Source organism: Thamnophis elegans, chromosome 3 (assembly GCF_009769535.1).
Source record: "Thamnophis elegans isolate rThaEle1 chromosome 3, rThaEle1.pri, whole genome shotgun sequence".
Taxonomy (NCBI): domain Eukaryota; kingdom Metazoa; phylum Chordata; class Lepidosauria; order Squamata; family Colubridae; genus Thamnophis; species Thamnophis elegans.
The window spans coordinates 123,262,402-123,283,727 of NC_045543.1; the positions used below are offsets into that span (position 1 = coordinate 123,262,402).

At 37.1% G+C, this 21,326-nt stretch overlaps 1 protein-coding gene across 1 annotated transcript in view; it reads right to left on the reverse strand.

The window, feature by feature from the left end:
* NDUFS4 (NADH:ubiquinone oxidoreductase subunit S4) overlaps positions 1-20,403 on the reverse strand; it is a 40,076-nt gene extending 19,673 nt beyond the window's left edge. Inside the window, exons 1-2 of the mRNA XM_032214083.1 lie at positions 20,231-20,403; positions 9,729-9,801 (exon numbers count right to left, since the gene is read on the reverse strand). Coding sequence (XP_032069974.1) covers positions 9,729-9,801; positions 20,231-20,349 — 192 coding nt within the window. The 5' untranslated portion in view covers positions 20,350-20,403. The remainder of the gene's footprint in view (positions 1-9,728; positions 9,802-20,230) is intronic.
* Between the last annotated feature and the right edge of the window lie 923 nt (positions 20,404-21,326).

Sequence of the window (21,326 nt, forward strand, 5' to 3'; positions counted from 1 at the left end):
GTATGCTTTTTGAGATCATGGCTTCTTAAAATGTTAGACTTAGTTGTATTTAATTTTACTGCTTAAACACCTTTACTGATACTATGTTTTATATTATAATAAATATTTATTGCTAACTTTTAATTTTATTAATATTTAATTTTTCCAAAGTTATGGAGTATCACAGAAATTTTATTAATATAAACAGCAGTCAAACACAAAAAATAAAATAGATGTCTTGCAAAATACATATTTCAAACTGAACAACATTAAGAACTAAACATATGTATTCAACATTAAACATTTAAAAGACTGCTCCGAACTGCCATCACACTACCCTCTGAGTTATTCTTTGATGTAAAGCAAAGAAACTCATGAATTAAAAAAGACTCCTGTCTGCCCTTCAAAGAGAAATATCCTTTGACCCAGTGCTCCAGACTAAAGCCTTGAAATATCTGCACAAGAACCTTCTATGAGAAAAATCCAGACAAAACAGACACTTGAGATTTTTTTTTTAAAAAAGCTCAGTCTAATTTGTTCCTATACCCCAAGAGATAGCAGTGCCAATGTGAAATTGAACAGGCAAAATAAAACTTCTGTTCACTTTGCAAGCCAAATGCAAATATAATAGGCAGGAAAAAAAAGTCAGGTTGGTAATTCAAAATAATAGTCTTATCCTCTGAAAAATCTGTCAGATTAGTTTTTGCAATGAGGAAGAATATGTGCATTTCTTTTCAATTAAAATGTATTCCTTTTAAACAATAAAACTCTTTATATATATATTTTAATTTTGTTATTTGAACTGTGACAGTTACAGATATAGACTGTCGTCTAGCAGAATACTCGCTGCCTGCAGTCATTTTACAGAAAGCTCTGTATCACTAGCCAGTTAGCTGAGCTAGCTAACACTGCCACATGTTTAATCACAGTAATTACTTACAAAAGCAAGTGGCAGCAAGCACCGGAGGCTGAATTGAGATATGTTATTCTAATTAAAGAGGGAATTAATTGACAAGTAATGAATTGCAATAAATTAGCAATCTTTTTTTTTTTTAAAGTGAATATATTTATCTAGATATAAATATGCATGCATTGGCATAGAGGATGGCTTTAATACCTGCATAATTATCATGTTTGTTTTTCTTTTCTTAATGTTACTTTGCAGTGTTTTCTGCAGTAGACAAACATTTACAAGTTACAATCAAACTGTACTTACTATGAAAGAAGTGTACATTATATCAAAAGGTAGTATTCTGGTCATTGTGAAAGTTTTAATATCTATTTTAAGAACACTTTTGAAAATTTGTGGCAGACAAAAAAACATGCAAAATATTGTACTGTTTCTACTAAGTATTTTTTTTAAACGTATGTAAATAACCATGTCCCTAAATGATAGGCGTGTGATGGTGAACCTATGGCACGAGTGCCAGAGGTGACACACAGAGCCCTCTCTGTGGGTATGCATACCATTGCCAGCTGCTCTTCCGGGTTCCATCATGAGTATGCGCTCTGGCCAGCTGTTCTCTTCTGGGTTCCAGCATGCACACACTCCAATTTTGGCACTTGGTGCCCAAAAGGTTAACAGTGATAGGTGATATCATAGAAAACAAAAACAGCTATAACTAGTCCTTGCTTACTGACCATTAGTTCAGAAATTGTCTGAAGTTGTGACAGCGCTGAACAAGTATACTTACAACTGGTCCTCAAAGTTCCAGCTGTTGCACAGGATTGCAATTTGGGTGCTTGGCAACAGACTTGCATTTATGATAGTTGCAGCATCCCACTGTCACGTGATTGCCATTTGTGACCTCTTCTCCTGGCTTCCCACAACCAAAGTCAGTCAGTCAGTCAGTCAGTCAATCAATCAATCAATCAATCAATCAATCAATCGGAATAGAATGGAATTGACCTTCGAGGTCTTCTAGTCCAGCCCCTGCTCAAGCAGGAGATCCTATACCATTTCAGACAGGTGACTGTCTAGTCTCTTCTTAAAAACCTCCAGTGGTGAAGCTCCCACAACTTCCCACAAGCTGTTCTACTGGTTAATTGTTCTCACTGTCAGAAAATTTCTCCTTAATTCAAGGTTGCTTCTTTCCTTGATTAGTTTCCATTCATTGTTTCTTTCCCCATTGCCCTCAGTGGGGAAGCCAATTACCTGCCTGCTAACCTGACTGCAAGCCACCTGGGACCTACAACTTGTTGCCTTCTTCCATACTAACATTATTTGTTGGAAGCTGTAGGAAGTTGTGAGAAGGTCCTTGCTTAATGACCTGCAATGCTCACTTAACAACGGCAACCAAGACTGTTCCAACTGTTCTCACTAAATGATGTCACCTGACATTATGCTTTGCCATTGCTTAGTAATGAAAATTCCAGACGCAATTATTGTTATTAACTGAGGATTACCTGCATTAACAGAGCCTTATTTGTAAATAAATTTTGCTTCCACCGTTCTGTCTGTTTTCTTTCTGCAATTATTGTTAGAGCCAGTTTCTGGTCACACAATGATTCAGTCTTGATGGGACTCAACTTCTTCTTTTGTTTTGTTTTTCTGTCCCAAACCTTAAAGCCTCCAAGCATCAGATCTTTTATTGCATCTATATCTCAAGTAAGTATACTGAGATCTCATGACATGGTATCTAACTATAAACTGAAATGGATTGAATTTTAGCTATGAACCGGTTGGGTGATTAAAGGATTGGACTAGAGATCTATATTCAGATCCTGAATTTTGTCTCATCATTAGCAGGGAATTATTCTTAGCATATAAGGTCTTCTATCCAAAACGACTGAACAACTTACAACTACTTTTGACCTAATTTGTTTGTTCCTTTTCTTATTTTCAAGGATTTTTTTAAACAAACACAATTAATCAGTTCCTTAGGACAGACATGCTCACAATCCATTACACAGATTTGTTCTGAAACACTGACTATGATTAAGCAAGAATAGCAATATTCTTTTAAAGCACCCAAATGCTGTCAAATAAACAAGTATGTCTATGGAGATTCTTAGTCATCCAGGTCATGGTTGTCCTTAGCTCTGAAGAGAACTGAAGAAGCTTCTTGGATGAGAAGTGAAATGTCTTCAAGGAAAAAGAAAGTCCAGTTGCCTTTTGAGAAAACATCTTTGGGACAAATAAGCCAATAATTTTAAGAATCTTGCAAAAAATGACTGTTGCTGGAGGAAACTTGAAATCAAGTAGCAGGAAACAAAGGTAGTGAATAATTTTTGAAGATTAAAACCTTGGCAATCTCACAAAGTTAACAAACATTTACAAATATTCCAAGAATTGAGATAGAGAAATAGTCAGGAAAAAGTATTTATGATGGTTAATTCCATCTAATTGACTGCATATTTGAAATTTATTTATAAGTAAAGCTTCTCAAACCACTTCCATTCCAGATTGTTCTACTTCAAACAATTTAACACTGATATTTCTTTGTTTTGTAACCGGGTTTACAGATTCTGTTTCTGCCTATCAACACTGTCAAGACAGGTAGCTGTCATGAAATTGGGGCTGGTGGGGGCTGGTAATTCCGGATTATTCTAGATTAAATTAGACACAGAAAAATGTTGTAAAAATTATGTAAGTACATAAGAATCCAGGAACTTCTGATGCTGGTTTGGTTGATACAAAAAGCTAAGAAACTATTACGAAAGAATTGCAGAAACTGTTCATTATCAAGTTCTATTTCTAATAATTAATTTGGGGGGGGGGGTTTGTTCCATCTTTTTCTTGTCTTTTTGCAATAAAGAGTAATTTTCTATTAGAAAGGTATTTCAGTTTCTATCCCAGATTCACACACACACCCTTTTTTTTGGTGGGGGTGGGTGGGTAGGTAGACAGATCTAGTATCAGGTTTACTGTTGAGAATTAACTTTCATTGGAAGACAGCCACAATTCTTAATTATATTCCTCAGATTCAACCCATTCAGAAGACAGAAGACATTCAGCAATTTCCCATTGTGTGTGTGTGTGCACGAATGCATACACATATTTATATACTGTATTCCTATAGCCTGAAATATATTAGAAAAATGTAAAGAAGAAAGAGAAAGAGAGAAAGAAAGAAAGAAAGAAAGAAAGAAAGAGAGACAGAGAAAGAAAGACAGAGAAGGAAAGGAAGGAAGGAAGGAAGGAAGGAAGGAAGGAATCACACACTAAACATAATAGAAAAATGTTGTTAATAAATGTAGCAAAAATGCAAAACTTGATTGAACTTTTTCTTATGTAAATATAAGAATCATGTTGAAATAAAACAATAGAAATATAAATAATTTAAAAGTTATTTGAAAATACAGTGTACCATATTTTTCAGAGTATAAGACGCACTGTTTTTCCACAAAAAAGAGGCTGAAAATCTGGGTGGGTCACACAGCGAATACAGCATTTTTTGTCTCCTGAAGCCCCGCCCCTTCACCAAAATGGCCATGCATACCCTTATGGAGGCTTCCAGAGAGCTGGAGACTGGGGAGGGCAGAAATTAGCAAAAAAGGGCTATTTTTGCTTATTTTTGGTTCCCCCCCCCCCAGGAGCACCCTGCAAGCCTCCCCAAGGCTATTCATGCCTTTTTTTGAAAAAAAAAAAAAAAAGGGCCCATTTTCGTGAGGTTTGCAGAGTGCAAAAACTTTTTTTCCCCCTTTTGGAAAGCTTTTTAACTGATTGATGAGAATTACATTGATCAAGTGCTGTGCCAGCATAAACACCTACCTATCTACTATATTTCTCTCTATCTCTATTTCTCTCTCTATCTCTCTTCCTACCTACCTACACACACTCTCTCTCTCCCTACCTACCTACTGTATTTCTCTCTTTCTCTCTCTCTTTCTCTCTCTCTATTCCTTTATCTACCTACTTATCTAACTACTTTCTCTTTCTCTCCCTACCTACTCTCCCTATTTCTCTCTCTTTCTCTCCCTCTCTATCACTCTTTCTACCTACCTACTTTAAAAAAATGCCTCTTCAAAACCTTGGTTCGTCTTATATTCTGGTGCGTCTTATACTCTGAAAAATAAGGTACATATAACCAAAGTTGCACTCTCATTTGCCAATTTATTTCACAAAGACTACATTTTCTCCCTATATTTTATTTCAGTAAATCTTTTTCAAAGACAGAGAAGAAAAGGCTCTTTTGTCAATGACACAACCTTCAATTTAAATACAAAGCTTTGGTCATAAGGTTATTATAATCCTTCCACTGCCTGTGTCCAAGGTACAGCTGTCCTCAACTATGCTTTGAACTGGTACTAGCTACAAAAATATATTTGGATGGACACAGAACAGTAAAGCAAATCTTCAGTAGCTAAAAATGGAAAACAAACAGAACTCATAACACAAATTAAGCAACAACAATATTGTTCTTGGCTATACAAGGTATTCCTGAGGAGTGTTATTCAGTGTTGGGGTGAGTAGCAAGCAACCGATTAGCCCAACTAAACAGCATTGCAGCATATGTAGTTGGATTGAACTGGACAGTCCATTTGAGATAAATCTTCAGTAAGTAATATGAGTGGCTTGGCTTGCACCACTGGAAGTAGAGTAGTAGTACAAAAGTCTGGGGCCTGTTCCATATTTAGACTGTTAGGTATCAACAAATGCAATCTATTTGTTTCCTATCCATGTGTCTACATTTCTGTAATTCTGCTACCACATCACATATCTGATGGCACAGCATAAGCTAATTTGTATACTGTATTGTTTCCAAGGATATTTAAGGAATAACATGACTCCAAGAATTTCATTGACATATTTGTTTTGTCCCACACGGGGGTGGAGCATAAATTTGTTTTACAAGATTTCTAAAGTTCTTTAATAAAAGTTATTTTGTAACTTTTTAATTCTAATAAAAGCCATAATGTAGAATTCAAGAACAGAAAGTTTCTGAATGTGTTCTGATTTTGAGTCCCAGAAGAAAATAAAGCCCCAAATTCTAAATCATAAAAGCCCATTCCAATGTAGTTGTCCTTTTCACTTTATAAGCTTAATTTACAACCTTTGACTATTGGTACCAAGTTGGTACTTACTCCTTCAATTTCCTAATGGTAAATTGTACTATCAGTTTATGTTATCCTTGCCTTTCAAAAGGTTATCAGTTTAATTTTTTTTACCAAGAAATCCATAGCCATCAACCTTAAAACAATGAACACATTTTATTACATTATCATATGTCACTAAGCTCCAGAACATTTACTGAAGTCTACAAGAAATTTCCACACAAAAGTCATAATGAACTTTCCTTTTAGGCCTCTAAGCAAAACCAACCCAAATAAAGACAAATATTTCAACTGGCAGTATTCATTCGTCTGCAGGCTGAGGTCAAGCAGATCAAAGAAGCAAACAAGGATCAGAGAAATGCTTTCACGCCTCCCTCCCCCCCCCCGAAAGAGAGACCATGAAAAATAGTCTTGCTGGTCCTCACTATTATTAGTGGATGGGCAAACCATTGATTAGAAGAGAATAAAATCTGCCTTCTCCATTCTATGAATAAAAGATGAACTGAACTTAAAGCCATCCTCTAAGATAACTTGAGCTGAGTTAGTTTACCAAAGGTAGCCTGGACTGTGTTGTGGCTTGCTAGTTGCCAGCGGAGCTGCCAGCAGATTCGGACAGTGAGAAGGTTGGGAAGGAACATGTGTCAGTCCTGCAGTCTGGGGAAGGCTCTGATGAGGGCTCTGTGTCGGAGGCAGAGAGGGGGCCACAGCCATATGCCAGTTATCAGCTGCCTTCAGAGTCAGACATCAGTGAGGCAGACGAACGGCTGGAGCCTGTTCCCAGTGTGCACATGCACAGAGTTGCCAGACAAAGGGAATAGCTAAAGAACAGGGGTTGACTTGGGAGTAAGGCCACAAATGGACGATGACTGGCACCTCCCAGAGGAAATAAAAGAGGAGCAAAAGGGGAGTGAAGCTTGCAGGAGACAATTAGTTTGCTTAATTGGTTTGTGACTCTCCGAGATTCCTTGCCAAGTTTTGCAGATATCGGCTTGTCAGCTCTCCAAGCTAGAAGAGGTCTGTGACTGTAAATCCTCCCTTAAAAGACTTTGCTGGATGTGAATGAGCAGAATTCACAGTAAATTAATAAAAGGGTTTTTTTTGTTATGACCAGGAGTTTGCTTCATGCTCTTGGGAAGCCTAGGTCAGAACAGACTGTCTGAGACTGGAATACACAGATGATATAAAAGTGCTAGTACCTATTAAGAAGTATTATAATATCCTTCCTTTTATACATAAGAGCACATACTGCTGTGATTAACTGGTCAAATCTATATCAGAATATTTTCTGACTGAAGTCCATAATTTTGGAAAATGTTTCCTCTCTTTTTTCCTTATGGAAAAGTAGGGAAACTAGCATGTTAGGAATTCTACTTTCAATATTATAGGAAGATTTTTCTGACAGAAAAATTTACAATCATATTTATGATGCAAGTTTAGTGATAATTGGACACTAATATTAACAATAATCTCATTGTATCTACTACATACATATTATTTTAGCATAAAACTGAATAAAGAGAGCTACTTCTATATGTTTCTGGTTTTAAATGGAAAAACAATGAAATAATACTACCAATAAATTCAAAATTTGAGCTGGATTAAAAGACATACTGACATGGTGACTGAGGCCAAAAGTCTGCAGAAACAGTTGAAGGAAAACCATATGCAACATACAAGGGGAAACAATAGCATTTGAACTACTTTTGTTTCATATGTGAGGCAGTAAATCATTTTAAGCTTCACTGAGGGAAATCATCACAGAAATCTCACATCAGCAACAGAGAAACCCTATAGGAGCCACCTGAAAACAGATAAGATCAAATAGCTTTCAGCTCTTTAGGCCACCCCCCAGATCTTAGAACTCCAATTGATGGTTTAGATGTAGCTTGCTGTTAAGTAGTAGGAAATAAGAATGCTATATTTTAGAATTCTTCCACTTTAGCTTCCTAGACATACACACATAAACAGTTCATGGTTGTCCCTTAGGTGCTTTTATAAAAAGCAAATGGACTTTCTTGGTTTTTTTCCTTGGAAATGTTTTGCTTGTCATCCAAAAATCTTTTTCAGTTTCTGGACCTTTGGTCTAACTTAAAAGGTAGTAAAATAATTTTCTACTAGATATAGAATTCTATTCATTTACGTTAAATGAAATCATCCAATAGAAAAAATCATTTGTGAAATGGAGTCAGTCCCACATTTTGAGTCCTACTCTAGAAGTTATTACAAAATGTTGCCTCATTTACTAATTCTAAGAATTATTACTATACAGAAGAAAATAGGAAAAATATTAGTTGCAGCTAGTAAATAATTCAATTAAAATTATACAATACATTGGCTTCAACTTGAAAAGCTAAGACTGCAACTGCTAAAATATTTGAGAAAAAAACAAAGTGCAACTGAAGTATACATTATTAAAGAGAAATGCCATGTATTCAATTAAACTGTCATCTCTTTTATATTTAATGCCCAAAAAATGAATAGTGAAAATTTCTCTACATCAATTATAACAGCAATGAATTCAAATAACAAAACAAACTTCCCTTAATGTTACCTATTTTCCTTACTTTCTTGCATCCCAATCCAGCCATCCTAATAAGATGAAAAAAAATAAGAACACTTCCTTCTGCTTAAAACTTTAAATTTATCAAATGGCAGTTACAAATCATCACCACCAATAAAAATTAGATACATTACTGAACTTGCATTGTGTCAAAATAGTAGTCTATAGTGACAAAATTATCCCTGTTGAAACCTCCGTTATTATTGTAAGCTTTCAAAATTCATTTTTTTAAAGTGACTTTATACAGATCTATTCTAAGTGTGTTTCATGTTTGCTTTCATAGAGATTTGTTACTATTTTTCACCTCCAAAATTAAAACACAGCAATGTCAATGGAGATTATTATGTAAGCCATGATATATCAAGTCCCTTCAATGCTTTACAAAAAAACCATCCAGTTAATGAATAATATAGGCATAAATATTACAGCATCATTGTTTTGGTAAGAAGCCACACATTGTAATATACTGGAACTTAAAAATTATGAACTGGTAATGATTAGCAAAAGAATACGATACAGTTGTTTCTGATTGTGATCCTTCATGCACATTTTGGGCAGAATATATGAGCAGATTTTACAATCGATTTATAAGGGGCATTTTTGTTACATTTCTTTAAAAAGGGTAAATCTAACAATTAATTTTAATAAGCATTATTGAATCATGTATGACTTCATGATTTCATTCAGAAAAGTATTTTAATATGGCAAATTGCATATTAATACATTTCTTCCTAAACATAATACAGGTATAGTGGTACGCCAGTACTTGACTGCTTTAAAACTCATTGAATTTAGTACTCGACACATTTTGCCCCGATACTCATTTGTTTGATACTTGACAAGCAAACTAGAACTTGTCAGTTGGCTCATAACTAATATATTATTCCTTAGTTTGGTACTTGTCTTTTTTGGTACTTGTTGTGCTTCCTGGAACCAATTAATGACAAGTCCCACGGTACCATTGTAGTTATAATACATAATTTCATAATACGTGATTAAATGTGTGGAGTCCTCCATGCACCCTTATTAAACTTGAATGCCTCTTGATAAGTTACTATAGTTTGTATTTTAATCGAAGAACTTTGATATCTGGCAATTGCACTTACACTGATTCCCAACTACGGTATACAATTCGTAGTACCTGATACACAGAAATATCTTCAAGGGAATATATACATCAGAAAAGCCTTACCAAATTTTGATCAACTGTGATAACTTGTGTATCTTGGTCCTGTGCCAGCTGCCATGTGGAAGTCTTCAGAGGCCTGCAATGCAAGATTTAAAGTGAAAAATTGATTTGTCCAAGGAAAAAATAGAGACAGACAAATATAATAATGATTTTCATAGCAACGATGCACGGTTTAACTGAAGTCTTAATTGCAGCTTTGAATGAGCAAGTGATGACAGCCTTGAATTGGATTGTCTTTGTGACCATGAATCCTGTAATGTACTCTGGAAGCAAGATATGCCAAGAACAGTGTTTCTCAATCTTTTACCATCTGTGATCCCCTTCCATCCTTGTTTTTCTCCAGTGTCCAGGACCCATCACTAGATATGGACATAAGATGGTAACTGGTGTGTTTTCTGATGTCTGCAAGGCAGCATTTGCAGTATTATATACTTTGTTTCTCTGTGGCACCCTTGATACATGCCATGACCTCCTATTACATGTTTTTCACCTGTGCTCCCCTTTCAAATACCCTTGGGCTCTAAGGAGGCCATATGACTCGCAATTGAGGATTGCTGACCTAGAGCAGTACTGAAACAAGATGAAGAACGAATCCTACTGGGCACAGATAAATGTCTACATTAGGAATTATTTTTGGTAATAAAGGTAGTGAAATGGGGGTATTTCTCCGTTCTCATGAACCTGAAGGTAATGGTCTGTAGCCTTATTTCAGATGATCAGATCCCTTTTGGGTACAAGGAAGGCTACGGAGTCCTTACTGGGTCACTTTGTAGACTAATTGGTTAGATTCACTCTGAGTTGAATGCCAGCTGGTTTTATAAAAGTGACTGATATATGATTTTGTTCCATTATCTGGGACAAGATTCTGCTTGTTATTCCTGAAGAAATCGAGTCCTTGATATTATGATCTCTACCACCTGAGTTCTGGATTTATGTCTCTCCTGGTCAAGACCTCCTCAATAGTGTTATGCAATTGGTTCCAAAAGGCAGTTAATACCTCTTTGTGACAGGAGTTGGTGCCACTTGTCGTCCACCTCTCCTTAACTGTGTTTAATAACTGTCACTCAATCTCTTAAGAATTTCTCTTTTTAAACAAAACTTGTTAGAGGTGCTAGATGCTCAGTTCAACAGGCTCTGGAGAAATCAGTTATCTAGAGTCTTCAGACAGGTTTTAGGCCGGGTCATAGAATCATAAAAGCATTGGCCACATTTGTGGATGACTGTTTATGGAGATTCTCAACCAACCAGGTCATGATTGTCCCAAAGGTGCTTTTCAAAAGACAACTGAACTTTCTTTAGTTTTTCCTTGAAAATGTTTCATTTCTCATCCAAGACACACACACACCAGTTACCTTTATAATCCAAAAACTAGGAAGGGTACCTTCTGAGATGCCATGCCCACATACCTTCTGTAGGCTCTACCACCTGTCCCCCAATGTCATTGCCCTGTACCATTACAGCTCTCTCTCCATCCCAATTTAACATCTACCAGTAGACAATGTCAATGTCAAAATTATTAACAGACACTCAGTTGTAGATTTTTAAAACAAGGACTCTGTTGAGACACTTATCCAGTGTCTATAGACTTTAAGGACCTAAAAACCGACAATCAGACCATGACTCAATCCTAGCATGTGGGAGAAGTCTTCGGGTACCCTAAATCTGGGGATTTTTCATTTCAACACTTGATGGAGCAGCACTCTGCACACACAGCCAGATTTGGAAGTCCTCCTTTTACTTGAAGAACAGGTGGCAACCAAAGTTGTGGGAGGAGAGGTTGCACAAGGAAGCAATTCATTTTGTGTGCAAATTACTCACTTCATGGACTGGGAGGTCCTGCCCACAATTATTCATACTCCAGGGACTTTCCAATTGAATTGCTCTTATGAATTCTACATGGAGCTGTCCTTTACAAATACACAGAGTTGTTCTGGTAAATAATATGCATGTTTTAGGAGTGTTCTCAGTCACACCTTGGCAGCATGTTGGTTGCTATTGTTGTCAAATGCCTACAATCACTCACTCATATAAGTCTTTCAAATTAATTAAATAACTAAATAACTAAAATCAGCCTGTAAACAGCTTACCCGTATGAGATTGTCTCTTTCCACTGCAAAGGAAATCTTGCCCAACTCAGAGCAATTAAAAAAAAAAACATAACTTGATCTTATCATCCAGTTGAAATCCAATCAAAGCTAGAACTATAAGAATTCATTGGTGATTAGTTACATTCTGTGAGATTCTGTGTGGTAATAAAACTCCCTCTTCAAACTGGACTCCTGGTGAGTTACATGGAGACATTGATGTCATTTTATTGGTAAGGATACGGAAGTGACTTGCCTTTTTATGGGGAATTAAAAAAAAACACCAATTCCCAGTCTAACCTACAATTTTCAGGTTACCTGTGGGTACCTCCTCTGAGTAATAATCAGGATTGCCCTGTCTAACTTTCTTTACCTGGATGTATGTAAAAAGTGCAAGACATTCCTAGGGAGAATTATTCAATGTACCTTTTCACTCTGAACTGCTTAAACTTTAATGAACATCCAAGGCTTCACTATTATACCTGACCAAAACACTATTAATTCATGGTGACATGAAAAAAAAGTTGTCATGTAGTTCTTGATATTGCTAGCTTTAACCATAATTTAGTTTTCCTAACAATATGTTAGGAAATGTGATGCACACTGTCCATTATTACACAAGTTGGACAGTCATATAAAACTTATAAATAAATAAACAAAGAAACACATTTAAAATTGCTTTAATATATCTGAATAAGCAAATTATATTTTTCAGTAATTACTGCTTGGAATCTTGCTCACTGGAATTCTGAAAAAATGGTGACAGTTTCAGCTGAAGTTGATGAACAATTACTAAAATTACTAAGGCAATTGTTTAGTAAAACCTCAAAAATTATTTCAGAGAAGACTATAATATGAACCATATAAATGCATTGTATCACAGAACGTGAATCATATTTTCAGATTTCTATTAGCACTGTTAAAGTCAAGTATATGAGAGCTAAAAAGGAGCCATTTTAAATTAGAAGAAAAGAGTTTCTTGGTAATTCTTATTTTAATGACAAAATGTATTTTCTGTGGCTGTCTCCAAAAGTCCTATCAAACACATAGACAGACACTATTAGCACTTAAAATTAACCCTGGTTCAAATCTCAAACAACAGATTTTCAGGGCCAAATTACACTTACTGAAATTACAGAACTGTTTTTTTCTCATCTAGAAATAATTACAATAGTTTAATCTAGAAGTTTCTAAAGCATGAACAATTGACACCAAAATTCTCTTTTCCAGCCATAGCAGATAAAAACCATCACCTATATCACCATCATCTACAGAACACTGAAAAGGGCACAGAGATACTGAAGTGGAATAGAAATCATCTATCGCAGATGAGGTTTTTTTTCACTGAATATTTTCAAAGAACATAAATAACTGCTCTGAAAGTCAATTTCTGGTATATCTCAGTTCTATTATATCTCCACCATTTTTTAAAAAAAATTCACAGTAAGACATTATCAACTGCTCTATTTATCAGATCAAAGTGCTTGGGTATTAAATATTTAAATTTGGATTTAAATCATTACAAAGAAGACTTAGTTTAATGATTAAAACAGTCATAATGGCAGATGGTACAGGATAATAAAAACAAGGACAAATAGGCTGAAAAACAACTTCTATACATTCATACATCTATCTTAATATTTTGCTGTACAATTCAATTCCTTGTGATTTCATAGATTTATCCATAAAATGTTGTTATAAAAAGACAGAGTGGGTTTCTTTTCCAGGATATTTTATTTTATTTTATTGCTCAGTCTAGTCTACAACTATAGTATCCGATGGAATCTACCATCCAAACACCAATCAAACCTAATCTGACAGTTTCTCAACTCACAAAAAGTAATCTACCTGCTCAGTTGTGTTTTTTTTCTCTTTTAGAGTTAAAAAATGTGAAATGTTTTAAAGATAAATTGGATTAAAAACATGGACTTGAAAAATATATTAAACTAGGTAACACCGAGTACTTGACACTCTTTTTCGTCCTCACACATATATCCCAAACAACATGAAAAGAATAATTCTCTACTTTCGCCTTTTAAGATAACATTAGCTTGAAACATATGCAGATGCTGCTTTTCTGAGATGTAAATAAATGTAACAAAATAAACCTAATTTTAACGTTGGCTGTTAAGGTCAAGAACCTACGTGGTCTCAGATATCAAAACCAATTTGTATAGAAAGTTCACCTGTCTTTTGTAATTGAACTCATGACCCCTCAAGTACTAAATACATTATTAAGAAAGCACACTATTAAAAGACATTCAACTGGATATTACAAACAACTCCATAAAGTTTAAAACTGAAGCCTTTCAATATAATAGATACCATTAAAGAGGTGTTTTAAATTCTTCCCTGGTATCAGATGTCTAAATAATTCATCATCAGTAGTCTTTATGCATATAGTTACCTATTAAAAGAAACAATACAGTACTTAAGAAAAAGCTACTTGCTAACCAAGAAGCAGCTATCCTAACAGATTCCAAACTTTCTTTACCTAAAATATGTCAAGAATAGTTTTCATATGATACACAAATTAAAGAGAACAATTATTGTGCTCATTCAACAATTTCTTAACTACTGACTAGTGCTGGAATTCTGTAATTGTGGGCTGACTGCTGGAAACTGTGAGAAGAACGGGGGTGGAAATATTATTTCCAAAACACCACAGGTGACCCCGTGCTTTGCCCTGCGTGTTTTCTGAAATGTCAAATGTCTCCCCACAAATATATTCAGATCATACCAAGGGTGCATTAATTATCACAATGTAACTCAAAAGTCAAATTATTTAATTCCAGAAGTGCAAGGAATGAAAAGCTAATGTTCTACAACCCACCTCACATTGGAAAAGGCTATGTCCTTTCACTGTTCAGAATGCTTTAGAACTGCAACATTTTGTTATTTATGTTAAATAATTCCCCAGTCATGAAAGATATATTCATCTTTTAAAACGTAAATGCTAGATACCAAACTAACCTTTAGCCAGATGTTCCAGTTAGTAATTGCTGATCAATTGTAGGCAATATCAAATGTGAATGATTTTCAGGATCTATTTCAGTTTGGCTTCAGGTCTGTTTTACAGGATAAACTGTTTTAATTGTCATGTGGGGTAACCTATGCTGGAAGCATGACTGGTTAGACATCTCAGATCAAGTTAAATAGAATTCCTCTTAAGGGTGAACTTATACTCATGAATTATTCACCGCTGAAGGCCTGAATGAACTGAATGGGTCAAGCTGACCTAGACATGTCATAAACAATTCTCAATATTTCAATATTTGTTTAATTTATTTCTAAATATATGAGGCTCATTGTAACAATACCTAGCAGGTATCGGCTGACTTTGATAAAAGCTATAAAGTGTCCAGCCTAATTAGTATTTGGATGGAAGACTGCCGGAATATTGTTAAAGACTCAGACTAGATTGGAATATTTTTTAAAAAAATGAAGTGGTGATAAAAAATATCTGATTTCCATATAATAAAGAATGCTATTGGGAATATGTTCAGGTAACCACAGACCCCCCCCCCCCAAGTCTTGTAAAGTCTCATCATAATGGTGGTGATGGTGGCAGTAGGTGTTCCTAGGGGTTCCACCACAAATGCGCGAACGACAAAAGCGCGCCTGACTAAACCGCGGTGACAAAACCGCGCCGACGAATGAGCGCTGAAGCACGCCGACAACAGCACGCCGACAGAAGCGCGCTGTAACCTAACCCTAAAAATAACCCTAAACCTAACCCTAAACATAACCTTAAACCTAACCCTAAACCTAACCCTAAACCTTACCTTAACTTAAATCGCGCTTCTGTCGGCGCGCTGTTGTCGGCACGCTTTTGACATCACGGTTTTAGCGCCGCGGTTTTGTCGGCGCGCTTTTGACGTTCGCGCTTTTGTCGGGTCACGTTCCTAGGAGGGATGAGCAAAGAATGCAGGGAGTATTTGCCAAGAGAATATATTCCCAGTAGGTTTGAAGATCATTCTGGCTGCCCAGCTAAAGCAAGCAAGCAGCAGCAATGTAAGAAGATGCTGAAGCAGATTATCACTTTAGTAACAAAAGCATTCATTTATACTGTGCGGAAAAAAGCAATGGTAAACCTATCTTGTATTTTTATTAAGAAAACCACATAGATAGAATATATACAATGACTGACAATCTAGGGCCACATGATAGGCCCTTTCAGGTCTAACATTAGCAAAGCTGTGAAGTAAAATTTGAAAGCATCTCTTTTCCACACTGAAATCAAGTTAATAAACTTTAGGGATTAGGCCACGTTGAGTTCTACAAATTAAAATTGTGGGATATAAATCAAATACTTAAATATGTAAATCGGGACAGGTAGATTAATAAGTGGAATTTGAATTATTAAAAATAAATTATGACACTTTTTAAAAAAAATACTGGATGTTGAATGTTTATGAGTTGAACTCAAAGTGGTAATTACTTGTTTATCAGAAAGAAGGATTCTTTTCCATTAAAATACTCAGAATATATGAATCCTTTCTACTAGGGTCCCAAATTAATGACAGGACATGGATATTTTACAAATGAGTTATGTGCATGTACTTAGCTGTGTAATGAATTTGTCATGGCTGGTAAGCTAAATGGGGAAAGGTGTGGTTAGTATTTTGATGGGGGACGCAGAGCTGGGGATTGAAATGTTAGAAGGAAAAATCAAAAAGAAAACCATCAAACCACTTAAAAATGCCATGGATGTGTCCATAAATCAGCAGGAATTGAGCTTAACTTGAAGAAGACTTTAGATTAATCTGGATTTACTCATTAGTTTACAACAGGGGTGTCAAACTCAATGTCCGGCTTAGATCTGACCTATGGAGTTGCCCTGGAAACAGCAAAGGACCAGACCGTGGTTCCTCTGCCAGCAAATATGGAGCTCCATTTTTATTGGCAGAGGGTTGCAGGAGGCCGTCGTAACTGAAAATGGAGCTTGCAAGAGCCGCTGGAGGCCCTGCTGAGCTCCTTTTTTGCTGGCAGAAGGTTGCAGGACACCATCATAGCTGAAAACGAAGGGCGGGTGACCCTTCTGAGCTCTGTTTTCGCTGGCAGAGAACTCAGGACGCCACTGGTGCCCCAACACAAGTGATATCAAGTTGGTCACCCTGTTCCCCTGAAGTCAAACACAACCCTGATGCAGCCCTCAATGAAATCGAGTTTAACACTCCTGGTTTAAAACAATTGCATGAGAAATATAAAAGTAAAGCTAAGTATCATTAGAGTATTGTTTTGTTATTGTTAACTTATATAACCCATATACCTAATATTTCAATTCTTTAGCCATTGAATGAAATGCACTTGATCTATTTTCAATGCTACACTGAAAGACAATTATTACTCTGAATAAGAGAATGGTGAGAACAGTTCCTGGATCAAGTGGATTTTGTACTATAAACTGGACAGCAACAGCTGAATGAGCATTTATAGCTTGATCTAAAATAATTACATTTGAATGTAAAAGTTCAATAACTATGTAAATATAATTAAATTTATTTCCTACATTACTTAATAAATTATTCTTTTATTAGTCTTAATCTTATCATCAAGCTTACTGATTGAAAAACTGATTTCAAATACTGCTTGAAAATACCAGGTTTTTTTGGATACAAAGACCTTAGAGATGGGGTTTCTCATACCAACAACCAAATATGTACTTTGTAATGAATAACATTCATTAAAACATTCTTGGAATGTTAATGACTAGTTGCGATATAATGGCTGGTTTAAAAACCAGATTGGTCAAAGAGGACTACTGGAGAACAATATTATCAGAAGTATAAAAATAAAGAAATACAACTTTGTAGAATTTGGGTTGCAAATTAATTATATTCATGATATATTCTTCATAATATGTTTTTCTGCATTTTGATTTAATGGATACTTGGTAGCAAGTAGGTGTACACTACCATCTTAGCTTTGAAAATGAGCATTCTCTTACAAAATGATGAACTAGCTTTTAATTAAGAGTAGCCTAAAGTATGCTTCTAAGGTCGGATTTTATACTACCTAAGAGATGTTAAAGGAATATTATACAAACAACCATACCAATTGCTTCATTTCAAGGAATTGCTTAGCTTTTTAGGAATGGTATGAAACATAATGTGCAATTTGCATTATGTAAAGACATCCTTTTCATTATTGTAAAGCAGGGGTGTCAAACTTGCCATCATGGCGTCGTTATGTGACGTATTGTGACTTTCCCCCCTTCACTAAACCGTGTGTTGAACGTGGCCAGCGTATGACACATTCAGCCCACAGGCCACAGGTTTGACAGCCCTGTTGTAAAGTATCATATTGTATGCAGGCATATACAATTAGGGTGTTTTTACAACATTCCAAATAACACTGGGATATACGTCATGTTATGTATTAATTTTCAGTAATAAAATACTTGGAGCTAATTGGATTTTGGCTATAAAATGACATAAATTCTTCAACATTGTTTTCAGTGGTTTTACATTTTTGAAAACTTTCACTTGGGAAAGTTAAGAAAAATAGTTTTACACTCCAGGTGGAGGAAATTTTATTGCTAATTGTGCCTACTTTTTATATTGAAATAAAGAGATCATGAGAGTCAGTTTGATGTAATGGTTAAAGCATTGTACTAGAAACTGGGAAATTGTGAGTTCTAGTCCCACTTTAAACACAAAACCAGGTGGGTAACCTTGAGCCCGTTCATTTCTTTCAACCCTAGGAAGGCAATGGCAAACCACTTCTGAAAAGCCTTGCCAGGGAAAATGCAGGAACTTGAGGTCTTAGAGAGAATCGGAAATGATGGAATGGAAGAAAAAAATTACAAACGATATTGTTCTAGAGAAGAAAAACAATGGTCTATTGGAAGCATTGGAAGCATAAAACTTCTGTCCACTCAAAAACTCAAATTTTTGCAGTACACTGCCCATAAATAACAGACCAGCTACTTATGTGAAATAATCATTTTTGCTTTATAACAAAAATATACAATTTTACATTGAGAAGCAAATCTACACTTTCTGAACAAAAATCAAAATCTATCTAAAGAGCGGTCTGATTCCTTAGACACTTAACCATGATAAAAATACCCCCTTCTATGTTTTGAAATTTTAAGAGTATCATCTCTGTAGATGAAACTTGATTCAATTGGCTATTTACTAGAAAAACTAACGTTTTATTAAATTGTTTTGACACACATCTCCCCTATAAGGTGACCCTGAGTGGATAGTTACTATTTCTAGGTAGTTGTCACTTTTTCATACACCTTGGAATCTAAAAAAGAAAGGAATTTGCAAATTTCTGTAGATGAAATTTGATTCAGTTGGATCAAAGAATAGCATTTTATTATTTTTTTACTCCACCCAGCTCCCTTACAAAGTGACTCCATTCAGAGTGGTCCAGATAGTGGTCACTTTTTTCACAAACCCTGGAATGTAAAAAAGAAAGGGAACTGCAAATAGGGGAAGCTTTGAAAGGCTTAAAAAGGTAAAGGTTCCCCTCACACATATGTGCTTGTCGTTCCTGACTCTAGGGAGTGGTGCTCATCTCTGTTTAAAAGCCGAAGAGCCAGCGCTGTCCGAAGACGTCTCTGTGGTCGTGTGGCCAGCATTTCTAAATGCCAAAGGCGCATGGAACACTGTTATCTTCTCACCAAAGGTGGTTCCTCACCAAAGCATTTTTACATGCTTTCAAAGTGCTAGGTTGGCAGAAGCTGGGACAAGTAACTGGAACTCACAGTTACGTTGTGCTAGGGATTCGAACCTCCGAACTGCCAATCTTACAAGCTCAGCGTCTTAGCCACTGAGCCACCACATCCCTGAAAGTCTTATGTATCAATAAACCAACCCATATTCTAGGAAACATAACCTTCATCCTAGACACAAAAAGTATGCTTGTCCATTCATTTCTCCTTACACAGAGAATCAGCGGAAGGTAGCATTGTCAGAATGACTGCTGTGATCATCCTATCTGGACTGATAACGATATAGCGCTATAGCCTCTATTGCTCGGATGTCAAGCTTCCCTGTTTCAGCCTACAACCACGTGTAGGAGGAATCCGATCAACACGCAAAACGTTTCACGCACGTCTGAGAAGTTCTACTATTTCGGAGCATTTTCCTTCTCCGATGCCGCAGCGTCCGCTTTGTTTTGACAGCTTGTCTTCCGCTACCCCTCCCTCCAACCCCAGAGATGGCAGAGGCGGGATAACGTCCTCTTCGCCGGGGTCTCCTGAAGGGATTCCAAATGAGGTGCGCAGCTTTTACAGCCGGAGAGGCGAAGCATCCTCAGGGCTCCGTTGCCGGTGCTGCCTGGAAGGCTAAACGCCTTCACCTCTCCCACTTTCGCGGAACAGAGGTCGAGTGGGTAGGGAAAGAAGATACAATGGGGTAGGAGGATCCGTCTAGCCAAGGAGCCACCCGCCCCTTCTATAGATACCTGGCCCCAAGGGCGAGGACAGCTTCGCTCCTTCTTCCTCCTCCTCCCCCGCGCAGCAGGTGCCTCGCCGCAGCCGTTGTCATTGAGATCTCCCGCAGCAGCAGCACCACCGCCGCCATGATGGTGCGAACAGCTGCTTCCGGGAAGGAGCGTCGCTAGGGACAAACTACCTCCGTCCTCGTCAGGAACGCGAAGCGAGGCCGCTGAAATCGCCGAGCAGACGAGGGAGGCGGGTTTGGAGGGTGGTTACGGCCAATGCAAAATAAAGGGCGGGATAGTGGCGGGCAGGGGCGACGTGGGAGAACAATACTTTTTGGGGTGGGGTGTACATAGGTCAGTCCCTTCTGAGCGTTGGGTGGAAGGCAAAGCTTTAGGAAGTGGTTCCAGAAATCGGGGAATTAAATCATTACCCACCATTGAGTTGACTTGCATCCCCCTGAAAAGAAGCAAGTTTGTTTTAGGCGTTCTGGGTGTTTTGGGGCAAAAAATTCTTCCTGTTATATCGGTTTACGGAGGAATAAACGTTTGCATTTTATGGGACCTCTTCCATGGAAGGCACATGCATAATTGCAGCTAGATACCTCAATTATTTTTGAAGGAAATGCATCAGTAAAATAAACGAGCACACAATAGATACAAACCCAAGGTAAACAGCTCTACTATGTAGAAAATACGACTTCAGCAACAGAGTCGTCAATGCCTGGAATGCACTACCTGACTGTTGTTACATCCTCAAACCCCCATAATTTTAACCTTAAACTGTCTACTGTTGACCTCACCCCATTCCAGTGGTGGATTGCAGGCGGTATGCCCTGGTATGGGTGTACCGGAGCCAGGCAGGAGCCCCGGATACTGTTCTAGTACGGTGCTCGGGAGGGGCCCACCCCCACCCCACCCACCCGTGCTCCTTACCGTGTTTTAAAGCTGTCGGCGCTTCTGCGCAGGCACATGATGCGTACAGAGTTTGCGTGATGCTCCACTGAGCAGCTGAAGCATTGTTTCCAGCTACAAGGCATGTGCGCACTGTGTGTGTGTCAGGGCCAGTTGGAACGGAATCCGGAACCCACCACTGCCCCATTCCTAAGAGGTCAGTAGG